We start from the raw sequence: 13,282 nt of genomic DNA on the forward strand, positions 1-13,282 counted from the left end.
GGCTGTTCCTGAGAAACTGGAATGAACTTAGTCTAATGAAGAAAATCTACCTAATTTTAGAGCTTGATTCAAATGTCTCTAGAAGTGTTGGCTCACAAATAGAAGAAAATGTCAGGCGGCAGCTGGGACAACTGAACTGCATGTGAGACAACTCATGAACAAACACAGTTTACAGAACACAAAGAAATACTCAAAATCAGTTATAATTTACATTAAAGGGTTCAACTTTAAGTAACAGCAATTCAAGTGCTGTTTCACATGTAGCTCAGTCACCCTTTTCAAGGCATCCAGGAGGGAGGCAAGACATCTGGGCACGACTCCAGCTCTCTGCCTTTAATCCACCTGTATGTTGGTCAGGCTGTTGTATGAATTTCACTGGGTACTAAGGCAAACTTGAAAGATAACACTTCCCTGTGTCAGCGCTCCTAAGCACATGTAAGAAGATGATATAATCCAGCCTGAGTGACCTTTTCTTAACAGATACCATCTGTTGTGTTTCCATTAAAAAGATATTATATAACAAGATATTTAACCTTCTGTAGTTTATATTTAGTTATTCATCAAAGGACTTCAACAGAAAGCCTGTGAAACAAGCACAGAAGAAACTGTGTTGGTTAATTTTTGTACCAGAGTAGGATGGAATGCAATAATGCTAGACAATGAAGAAAAGACTAATTTATGGGCTTGCAAACATGAGCTATTGTGAAGGACCTCAAACACAGGAAGCACAGGAAGCACAGGAAGCACAGGAAGAAAAATGCCTTTGGACAAAATAAAAAGCAATATGAGGAACAGCCTGAAAGTGTAACCATCCATCAATGTCTAAAGAAAGCTGAAGTGATGGCCCTTCATCAGATAAGGACTGATTAATCCTTTTTTGTCACTGTTAGCAGAAGTAAACATTAAAAAGCTAATGACATAATTAAAAATTCAACAGAATGTAGGAAATAAGCACTTCTTCTTTTGAGCCTTTCTTGAACTACTGGCATAGAGCCCAACAACCTAAGATTTGCATCTCCTGGGGGTGAATCAAACATTGCACAATGTCACAATTCATTAGGAGATTAATAGCACTTTGTTGGAACATTATAAAATGCTATAAATTGACAATTCGTACAAGTTGTGCCTTAACACACATTCTCAGATGCATTATTCAAATATCCTGTCAGCTACTTAGCATCCCTAAATGAGCAATCTTTTTTCTCCACTATCAATTTCCTGCCAGGACAAAGCCCAAGAGGCTTTGCCCAAGAGCACAGCACCAAAATCTCGAGCAGGACTAAACCCTTTATGCTCAGGAGAGCACCAGGTGATTGCTGTTCCAACAAGGGGCACTCTGCTAAAAGCCAAAGATGGTGTGTGTTCAAATTGAAGTAATTACAGCCAGTCAAACAGAGTTTAGACTCCTGGCAGAGAAGAGCACCCACTCAAGAACAGGAAGGAGCACACAGATACCAAGTGGCTTGTTGAGGACATCCTACAACATGAGAAAGCATTTTTCATAAGTATTTATGAAAATCAAATAAAATGACAACCTAAGTTGTATTTAAGCCACTCTGAAAGATGGCACTTAGAAGTCTGAAACAAGAACAAGAGTTCAAAACAAAAGTTACCTAAGCAAATTATTTTATGGACAGAATTTATGCAACAATTTATTGCTTTACTAAAAGAAAATTGAAAAACTGTATTGGTAGAAAGGAGAGGGAAAAAAAGAATTTAACAAACAGGTGATACATTTTTTCACAAGTCAATAACACTTGAGTAATAGATATGTAATTTTACTTTTGTACTGCTTATATCTTAAACTATTAATGGTTACTCTGACCTGAAAATTGATTCAATGCTGATTTTTCTCATTCATAAATAGGACACAAAGCTAATGATTTTGTTAGAAATTATGTACCTACTGGAATCTTACATGAACTTTGGAAAGGTCATCTGTCCTTAAGGTTTTACAAGGTCTTCTCTCTCTATTGACCTCAGCAAGGCCAGACAGCTGCTTAAGTTCAGCATGCTGTCAAAGGAACAATTACACATCCTACTGCCAAGAAGCTCCAACTGTGATAAACAGCATGATATACTGTACAAAAAGACCTTGATTATGTACAGCTGTCAACCCCTCACACAAACTGACCATACATTATAAATATTTCAAATCGTTCTATAAAGTTGTATCTTCAAATGTTACAAGAAAAGGAAAGTAACTATGGTGAAGCCAGCACAATGTGCTCAAAATTTAAAGGTGTTTGCTTTTCACTTTTACCTTCAATCTCTTCTGTAATTTTGGTGGGCAAGCTTTAAAGCAGTCTTGCAGGATGCATATATTAAAAAAAGAAAGGTTGAATCTTTGGCTGTGTTTACTAAACAGCAATGAAAGACTTGCTTGTAATGCTTGAACTACTGAGGCTACAGAAAATTTTCAAGACTCAAAAATGCAAATATTCCCAACCTCTGGTATTTGCCCATCTATGAGGTTGAAGGCTATAATGCCCAGCATTTTCACAAGTGAACTCACACTAGGGAAGAGCATTGCAAATCCATGCACTCAGCTGGTCCTCAGACACTGGAGGGAACCGCAGGAGACTGCAGAAAGCTTAGTTATGCTAAAGGAAGAGAAGCTTTTTCCAGATCGTTTAATCTCTTCAGAACAATTCAAATGCAGCTGGAATAACAGCAGCATTTTTCAATTAAATAGCATTTCATCATAACTGTCTTCACTGGAGAAGATTCTTTTACAAGCAGCTGTAGGAGATGGGTCATAGCAGAAGAATCATAAAGAAATGGATACCTTTGTTCATAATATAAATAAAACTATCACAGATAGATTCAGAGAGCTCGGATAAACAGAACACTAGAAAAATGCCAAGCAAAAAGTTTACATGCAGAGGTAGAGGTGTCCATGCAAAGCTAATTTTGACCATCTGAGTGGGATTCATCTCACCTAATTTTAGACATCTCTGACAGATGAGCTGTCTGCCCTGGGCTTCTTTGTACCCAACAAAGAGCAAAAAGACCCCTTTGTGAATGATTCACTGAACTTATTTTAGATGTCAGTTGTAGAAATGGGACAAACTACTCCCTCTAAGTCCTGAATCCTCCTCCCACCACCCCAGTCCCACCTGCCAATTATGTTCTGGAAACTGGTAGGCACATACAGGACAGGGGGGACGCAACAGACACCCAACTCACACCACTATCATCCACCACATCATCTTACTTTAGTGCTCAGGTTTGGGGCTTGGGTTTTCACTTTCGGCAGGAGGGATATTTCTGGGGACTTTGGGTTGGTTGTTTGGGTTTTTTTCCCTCCATTCATTATAAAATTTTTGGTGTTGAATTTCCTGGACACTTTATTCCTTAAGATTCTGATGTGCCACCCCTGTTGTGAAAGGTGGCAAGAGGACATCAAACTGACACAAACAGAAATTACAAGACTAAAAACTTCCACAACATTTCATATACATTCCATAGGACAAAGTAATCAAACTCATTTATCAGCACAGGATACTTTTCATTTTAATTATGATCTGCAATATAAGGCATGAATTTCACCATATATATATATATATATATATATATATATGACTCACAGTTGATTTCCTGCTGCTATCACTGAAAAACTGAACATTAGAAAATGACACTTACAAACTTAGAAACTTAGTTAATATATAATAAAGAATAAAACTGTTTAAAAGCAGTGGTTAAGGAGAATAATCATCTTTATGATATCAACTATTTCTAGTCTTTGGTTGATTTTTTTCCCTACTTATATTTTTCTGTGAATTGTTGTTACTTCCTTGTCTAATAATTCTTCACCTTACTTTCCTTAACATTTCTATCTTACTAAAACTTTTCCCATCTATTTTATCAGACAGAATGGCTGTTGTTTAATATAAAAACCAACTATTAGCACTGTGGCTTGGAGCTAACTTCTCTGATGACATTAACTTAGACAAAAGAGTTTCATTTTGCAGAAAAGATGAAACAATGGGTCTAGAAGTTAATTGACACTGAAAAACCTTTGAGGTTTCCTGTCAAAATGACTACACCCCTTTTTGGCACAGGCAAAGAAAAGATTTTGCTTTGGTTTCATTAAAAATTAAACCTAATTTCTGCAGAATCAGAGCATGTAAGTTCCAAAGCTATATGCACATATTAAGTAGACACCTTTACATTAATAAAATGAGAGGGGAGCAATTCTCCCAGGTTTACAATAAACAACTGTTTTATCCATAACCTGTTCCAGTATGCCTATACTCCTGTACTGTATCAGATACGTAGAGACTATTTTTTTTCCCTAAGGATTTTAGTGTGCTCACAAAGTGCCACATGACTGATCACAGCAGAGGGTACAGTGTATCCCACCTTTCCAATACAGTGGGAACACATTAGATGTCTACTGCCAAATACCCCTTCTACCTACCGTCACTTTGTTAAGAGGTAAAAAAACTAAAAATAAGTACATACTTTTCATTTAAATAACTAGACTCTCATTCAAAAGCAAATAAATATTTTTGCTAAACCTTCATAACAAATTATTTAGCCTTTCAACAAAACAGAGGAGTTACTCAACGAATCAAGCTTTGAAACAAAAACTGCAAGTGGGGTTCACAGTGTCTATTCTGAATCCAAATTCAGACCTATTTGGATAACAAATCAAAAATAAAGCAAAACTCAGAACAAACAAATGTGGATTCCTTAATCAAAAAGCTCATTAATTTTTCAGTTTGTCCACATTTCCCTCATCTATTTAAAGAGAAAAAATCCTCAATGATCTTTATCCGCAAGCAAAATTCCCAGAAAACAGTGGTTTGCAATTACTTGGCAATGTTCTGTGCCACACCTGCAGCAAACAAGCAGTAGTGAAAGCCTGGAATTCAGCCCTAGGATTCATACTCCTGTTACAATCCACTGGAGTTTTTTTAAATTGAATTTTAATTTATAATCTGAAACTATTTAGATAAAACAATTGTGAGGAAGATAAGGAAGAGATATTAACAACACTGAAACACAAGAATTTGGGAAGCAGCAACAAGTTAATTTTAAATTAAAGTCCAGATCAAATTATTTCACTTGCTCTGATAAACTAGACCCTCTTCAAAGTACCTTTTCCTAAAAAGGAGTTGAATTACACTGTTGTGAAGGAAAATTGGAATCATCAAAAACATCCATCCAAAAAAAAAGGGAAAGTAAGAATTTTTAAGTGTAACCAATTTTACAAGGAATATGACTAGTTTTATGAGCCACTGTTTTTATTAACAGAGTAATTAAGAGGTTATTTCCAACACAAATTTCAGTTCACAACGTGGGAACTCCTGATTACATGTTTATTTTACTTCGAGAGATTCCAAGCAGAAGGGAGAAGCCAATATAAAATCATAGTTACAACTACATACAGAACACAAGGTCACAACATTTGAATGGAAGTGGTGTTAACACACAGTGATTATATCATTGAAAAAGAGACTTGCATAGGAAATTAACTAAAAAGACTAGAAAAAATTCCAACAGAATAAGACTATTGCCAGTTGCTTACCAACATCAATATATTTTGGGTCCAAGGGCGTGCCAATAGAATTGCAGAGAACCAGCACATACTGTATGGATACAAAAGCAAGGGTCATTACTAATTTAGAAAAAATATGGTAGTAGTCTGCACAAGGTTTTCTGTGAAGGTGCATCTCATAACCCACATGTCACACAGCTTAACGCTGATCAGCAACAGAAAACAGAGGGACTATGACTGCAGTAAATATAAAGCAGCATAAGCATGAGAGTAATAAGCTATTTGCCAATTATAAATGAAGAACAAGCACAAAACAAGAAAATGACCAGCTGTTTTAAGCAAAGGAGCAAATCTACCATACAAAACACAAAAGGAAGGATGTACCACCAGCACTGTCCACAGACAAGACATGGGCAAGAGAGCCACTGTGTCACCTGCTGTGTGTGAGGCACTCACTGCACTGTGATTATGTACGAGCATGATCCACCAGTGACTCAGGGACTTAACTCTCATCAGCTGTCCATGCAAAACATAACCTAAAAACTCCCCCAAGTTAGGAGAACCTTTGTTCTATCCTTCGCAAACCTCCATCTCCTTGAACCTCTGAGAAGGTAACAGTGTGGGCAGAAATGTGATAAGGCTCTCCCTTTGCCCTGCAGTATCACAGGTGCTACAAAACTGGTGAGTTTTGTTAGTTTTGCCCTCCTTGTAATCCCGCTGGGGAAGGTGTTGATAGCACAGGAACCTCGGAGTGGGCTGTTAAATTCAGGAAGGTACAAATAAATAAAAATTGACTAGACACCAATGCTTCATTGTTGTATCTGATGTATTTCCTTCTCCAGACCTAAATCAAGGATAAAATAGCCTAACAGTGATTGTACAGGGAAATGTCTTGAATGACAAGTTGTGGACATTAAGGACAAACTTCTGCTGTCAAATCTTTAGACTTAAAATAAAATAAAAATAAATAAAATATACTGGGCTACCAAAACTTGAATTGCCTAAGAGCTGATATCCTGACTTGTCAGGAAATGAAAGATAATTAGTTTTTCATAGCTCTTTCACCTCCTGAACAATTCCTGTAATTGTGGTAGCAGACTAGAGCAACTGTGCAGCTTACCCCTTTAAAATAACAGATTGACATCTTATTAATCACATGAGAACAGCTCAATTTAGCTTTTCAGCTACTATATGAACTTCACTCTTTCAAAGAAAAAGATCTGAACAAGGATTTCTTTTCATTAAAAAAATTATTTTTTCTGGTTCTGCCAATAATAAGCACCTCACAAAGATAGTATTTTTACTTCTTTGTTCATGAGTTAAACTTTACACCAGCATACTCAAATTTCTCTTTTCCAGAAAAAATATGTTGAGTATCCACCTCTGCAGGAAACCACACTGGGCTTTTTTATTTCCACCATGTTTATATTATGGCCTCTTTAGTCATCTCTGAGACTCCAGGTCAGTAGATCAGAGCCTGCCAAGGGGTGATGCAGTAACAGTATCCAAGACGGAGGCTGTATGACCTACACACTGCCAGGGGCAGGGAGTTTGCATTGTCTGATTTATCCAGCCTTACTATGGGTATCAACATTAAGTCCTTCCTAACTTACTGACACTCATGATCCACTTGCAATACCTTAAAAAAGGGCCTCCTGAATTTAGGTTTTTGGCCCCATTAGCTACTGCTGGACTTTCTGCCATTTTGAAATCACAATCCTAATGACCGAAATCTTGTAAAACAAATCTGTTTTTCAGAAAGCAACTCTAATGAACTGCTACCCATAAACTTGTCCACTTCATTTCCTAAAAGTGGGCCCCTCATGGTGTTAGTAATTGCATTGGAGCCATTTCAAAACAACTGAAAGAACCTTATTATCTGTAATTTTCAGATGCTAAAATTAAATCTCTTCTTTATGCTCAAGAAAGTTACATTAAGTCCCTTCACTGTTTGTTTCCTATTTTTAAAATACAATCCAGAAAAAGCTGCACTCAACTTCACCAAATGTTTTTTGCCATGTATGTCCATATGACAGTACACCATTTATTGCACAATCAAGCAAAGCAGCACTAAAGCATGATTGTTTTTTTTTACCATTGCACCAAATGACTCTGTCTCATTCTCCTCCTTTGTAAGCAATATACAAGTGATATAGAAAATAATTCAGAAGTAAATGCAGTAAGAAAAATAATTTAACAGTTAGCATGATGCTAAATGAACATTCATTAGCCAAAGGATACATTTATCATATCATTTGTCGCTACATATAAAATAAATTAATAAACAGAGCAGTTTGTTGTAACATGTAATTTATATCACCTAAGAAATTGCCCTTTTTTCCCATTTCTGACTGATGAAATATTCATTAGCACTCTGATGCTCTCCTGCTTTTAGCTTGTCTCTGGAGAACTGTTCTAAATATTTCTGAAGAAACATTAATCTGGAAGTCTGCAGTTTTATAAGGTTACTAGTGGCTACAAGGAGTTAAACTGTAGAGGCAGTTAATCAGTTTCTTTGTTGTTTGTTGAGGTTCTTTGTTTTTAAACACTGAGCCCACTGAAGTGCCATTCTGTCAAATGACAACTGACAACTCTAAGACAGAATGAGACTTGTCCATTTCATCTTATTCTGGCTGTAAAGAACTGACGTGGAACACAACATTTCAATTGAAAATTAAAAGACAGGCTTTACCTGAGGTTGATTTTCATCTGCTTTAGTTGCTAAAACACAGAAGTCTCCATAAGTTGTTATGGAAAGAAGGCTCTTGACATATTTTACATACTTCTCATTGTTTTTTGTGTCCCAAAAGACTACACAGCATTCCGGGCGATCGGGTCGGGTGTAGGCATAAACAACTGTGTTGGAGCAGTAACCCCACTGCCAGGAAAGACAGTTTGGATAAAACCTATCAGAAATTATGAGAGTTCAATAATAAATTGTTCACAGCTAAGACAGAAAGGGTTTATTTCATGTACATCATCAGCATTCAATACTTTTTACCTGTCAGGTGATGAACTGATTTATTAAAAGTATGTGAACACAACTCCAGTAATAAGTCATTGCCATAATATTAAACTGGCAGAAGAAGCCTCCCCATCACACAGAGTAACCTCGGAACTGGAGGATCAACATCAAAATATGACAAGATCTCACTTCCCCGTGTTTCTTCCTTCTTCAGCAGGTACAGAGAAACACCCACTGTGATGCTGTTTTTTGCCATGAACGTGCTTGCTCTATGACTACTGATTTGGGAACCCAAAGTTCATTTCCCAAGGGAAATATAATAAACACCTCAAACAGTGCAATTCCTGAAGCAGACAAAAATAAGCAATTATATGAGAGCACTGTAATAGCTCACATCACCTCTTTCTTATTACTAACATGAGAAAAACCCTCTCTTCCTCCCAGAAGGATATAATTATTCATGTAACAAACAGGAGAAAGGGCAAAAAGGCAAAAGAAATGGAATATCATAGAAAGATGCATTTTATTCCATTCAAGTGATTTAAACTATAGAATTTTCTAATGCAGCAGAATCAGAAAATATCTGAGAGAGGAGGTGAAGCTGTCAAATAAAAAAGATATAAAACAAACAACTTAAAGATGATGATGCAATTGTAGAAAAACTAATAGAATTCTCTGCATCAGCATTCACAAGAGAGGGGAGAGGAGGAGAGGGAGAGGAGAAGGCTTGTTGGAGTGCTGACCACAGGGGTTCCCAAACTCCACAGGAAATGAAACTGAGACAATAAACTAAAGCATCAGCAGAAGAATTTCTAGAATAGATCTCTAAACTGAATGGCAATAAATTGTTAGAGCCCAAAGGTTTTCACTCAAGCAGAGTTGAATTCTATGGAAATTAAAGCATAATGCTGTGGAATAGAGCCAGAGGAACAGGAGTGGGCAGATGTAGAAAGCCTTATGATTCCAGGAATCACAAATCAGTAAATCTATCTTTCACACAAGGTAGAGATGTAAATAAACAAGTGAATAATGGGATTAGGTGGACATGGATAAATATAACACACTGGACAGTCATCATGTTTTTAGCCCTGGAAGTTGAATCTCATTCCTTTATTATTATATTTCAGACAAGCAGCAGGCATGTAAATGAAAATTACCCAACTGATATAACCCACTTGATCTTATCAGTAGGATATCAGTTGGATTTTCAATAAAATCAAGCTCATTTTATATACAGGAAAAAAAGTAAAAGGATTGGAATAAAAACAGTTTTTGACAACCAAGCACAATATGCACAGGGTCCTTCTCAGAGATGCAAACTGAACTTATACTACTTTGAATATTCAAAATGTTTATGAAAGGAGTAAGTTATGAGGTAACTCTAAATCGTGTTTGTCAAACATAAAACTGATTTCAAGTAGTGGCAAAGGACCCCAGAATGCTGGATGATGACATTTCTACATGGTGGAATGTAGATTTCTACAAGGTAATATACACCAGAAGAAATGTAACTACAGCTATAGACTCTTAAGTTAGTATTACAGCTCAAAAAAATACTACGTAAACTATGAATAGTTTAAAAAAAGATCAGCTCAATGCATAGTTTTTACTGTCATATTAACTTAGAACCACCTTTCTCTTATTACACTCATACTTATGTAAAAAAAAAAAAATAGGAGAAACCAGATTATTCAGTGGAGGGGTAATGTGATACTAACACTTCATCTCCAGGTCATTAATTCCAATCCAGCCTAAGTTAATAACAGCTTTGTATCACTCCCACTGACTGACTGCCACCTTTTAGAACACATACTTCCTAAAAGGGAGTTACTGATATAATCAGAACATAGCAGAAGTAATGTGTATTATTTATTGAAGGAAAACATGTATCATTCACCAATAAAAATATATTTAACATTGAACTTGAGTATACTACCAACACATTAAGAGTTTATTTGCTGCAGAAATAAAATAATTTGAACACATCTTTTTCCACTTCAAGTGAAAAAAAGGGGGAAAGAGCTTACACATGCATTTCTAAAACTAAGAGTTCAAATATTAATTTGCAAACCGAGCCAGATCCTGAAATACACATGATTTCATAGATACTGATAAGTTTAAGAGAAAGCAACAGGCCTGTGTTCCAGCTGTTAGACATTTCCCAAAATAAACATTAGGTACCATTTCCTGCAAGACTAATTTCCAGCTCAAATTTCCAAAGTCTTTTCCAGCAGATTTACAACAAATTATTTGAGACTGCTTCCTAGCAGATTTGTGTTTATAACTCTCTGACTACTGGTTTTTCACAACCAAGTGGAACAATACATTTCAATATATCTGCAATATGTTCCTCACATTGTATTCTCCCTCTCTGTAATCACAGTGGTTACACACTGATGATTAAAGAACATACCTTGTGCTGGGGAAAAAAAAAAACCCAACACAATACTGCATACTGGAAAGTAATTGCTACTTTTTGTTAAACTGTAAATTTAAGTGAAATAGTCTTAACTCTTAAAAAAAACAAAACCAAAAACCAACTAAACAAACAAAAAAAACCAGATGATAGTCAAGATAAAAACATTATTTACAACTAGCTGTGAATACACACTTCAAAAAAGTATATTGGGAATTGAAATATTAGTAGGATGTCTATCGTGTTATATTCATTTCTACTGTTCAGGTTTCTACACAAGTCTCCTGGTTCAAACTAATAATTCACCACCAGAAAAAATGACAGTAAAAGCACGGCTCAAATAATTCCCATCGTATCACTCAGCCCACTTTGGTTGACCAAACAGCAATGAAAACACTGGAGCCTTACCTACATGACAGCCTCAATTACTACCAAATTTAGAATTGTGCCTAATTCTGTTAATATTAATAATGCATACATTTCCTTATTATGAAAATAAAATCAAAAATTCATTGTAAAAGCAATGAATAAATCAATCCATCACCAAGACAGACACTCAGACTCCAATAAACCTTCAAGTCAGTAGTGTTAGTCAAGCAGTAATCATAAGTTAAGCACTGATAGACATATATGAGACCAAACTACTCTTTCAACCCATTCAGAAAGAAAAGAAATAACAGGAAACTTATTAATACAATTAAGTGTCACTTTACTACATACCTTGTAATGTGGACGGATGTTTGCAAAATATATGTAATAATCGACAGCCAGTGCAATTTTCAGTCCACCTCCCTCCCAAGACAAGGAGGATATTTGTTTGCCAGGAACTTTCAGTGTATGTAAATGCTTGGTTAAAACAAGGAAAGAAAAAGAATCTGAATTTATCACAGGAAAACCTTTTTAAAATAGATAAGCAACAGTTGTGATAGTGGATGAAGAAAAACACAGATCTTCTTAACAGTACTCCATAATGACTCTCAAATTGCAACACATATGTAAGCAATGAGGGAGATATTTAACATGCAGTACCATAAAGTCTTCTTTTGCTTCAGGATTGGTATGTGGTTTTTTTCCAGAGAGAAAGAAAAATCAGGACTCAGTGATAGTTCAAGCTTACAAAGATAAAGAGTAGATGGAGAACAACAGTATAAACGTTTATTCCTTTGGCTGGTAACTTGAATCACCTTTGTAATTTCAGTCACAACTAAAACAAACATAATAATAGTGGCAATCCTGACATGCCTGAGAAGTTTCATTGATGCTGGAAATGTATTAGTCAGTTGACACACAACACCCCTAACTACAGCTGATAGTTTAATCAAATAAAAACATTGCTAATCTATGTCAAGAGCATATAATGAATTAGCTGCATAGGTACACAATTTGCAGTGAGGCAATGGATGTTTTCCTCTTCGCTATTCCTTTTCAAAAAGAGTCTAAGAAAGGCAGTTATTACGCTTTCCATCCTTTTTTAAGATCTTTACTTTGTTGAAGAATTTGAAATTGAATGAAGGAAACAATTGGGGAAAAAATAATGTTTCAAAAACAATAACCCTAGTCCCACAGAGAACTTCTTTTTGGTATCTTTTTGTTTGCAAATAATGTACATGAATGTAATAAAGGATATACTAATCTACTGTTTACTGTAAGATTTTGAATAATCTTAGGCTTTAAATAAATATAACATTTTACTGAGTGGAATACTGATACATGCTCAGATTCCTTTTGAGGGCAAAACTTTGGGCCTATAGAAACTGCTATCAGTACCCATTTTGTGCCTCTGACCGGATGCAAATACCAAGTCAAAATACTCGTCACACATTATTCACAGGAAATACCATCTTCCAAAAAGTTCAGTTCATATCTAAGTATCAGAACTAGAACAAAACAATTCTAAAACCTAAAGAATTTACTTCTAAACACTAAATACAAAATCTGGAACACCAGTTTCAGTTAATCTGAAGAACATTAGCAAGTAGAGATGTAACATTATTGTCAAAACTTTGGTTCCATTAAATACTGTCAGCTAAGGAAGCCCCTACAAGTGATGCTGGATCTTAACCCTTGTCACAGCACAGCTCAGAGCTGGCCATTACTTCCTCTGTACAAGGGATAACCTTCCTCACACTCATAAATAACACCAACTTACTGATTTCCAGATATATTCCTAGGAGGGAAAGGGAAATTACCTGAAATTACCCAGCAAGGCAAAAATAGCACCATAAACAAAAATATACTGGAAAGTTGTCTCTCAACTATCAAATATTTAACATACTATAAAAAAGACAGATGTACAAAAAACAGTTACAAAACAATATCCCCAACAGCCATATGAAGAAGATTAGAAACAGTTTACCTTTTCTGAGGTTTCTGAACCATTGCTTTTACTGACACC

At 35.8% G+C, this 13,282-nt stretch overlaps 1 protein-coding gene across 2 annotated transcripts in view; it reads right to left on the minus strand.

Moving 5' to 3' along the window:
• WDR35 (WD repeat domain 35) overlaps positions 1-13,282 on the minus strand; it is a 44,438-nt gene that overhangs the window by 23,249 nt on the left and 7,907 nt on the right. The window contains exons 9-12 of one of the 2 annotated variants that reach the window (XM_051809777.1): positions 11,608-11,733; positions 8,199-8,384; positions 7,602-7,634; positions 5,537-5,597 (exon numbers count right to left, since the gene is read on the minus strand). In XM_051809777.1, the coding sequence (XP_051665737.1) occupies positions 5,537-5,597; positions 7,602-7,634; positions 8,199-8,384; positions 11,608-11,733 (406 nt within the window). The remainder of the gene's footprint in view (positions 1-5,536; positions 5,598-7,601; positions 7,635-8,198; positions 8,385-11,607; positions 11,734-13,282) is intronic. The other variant, XM_051809786.1, reaches the window with a different exon arrangement.

This window comes from Manacus candei, unplaced genomic scaffold (genome assembly GCF_025592945.1).
Source record: "Manacus candei isolate 608988 ecotype Guabito, Panama unplaced genomic scaffold, ASM2559294v1 h1tg000007l, whole genome shotgun sequence".
In the NCBI taxonomy this organism is placed as follows: domain Eukaryota; kingdom Metazoa; phylum Chordata; class Aves; order Passeriformes; family Pipridae; genus Manacus; species Manacus candei.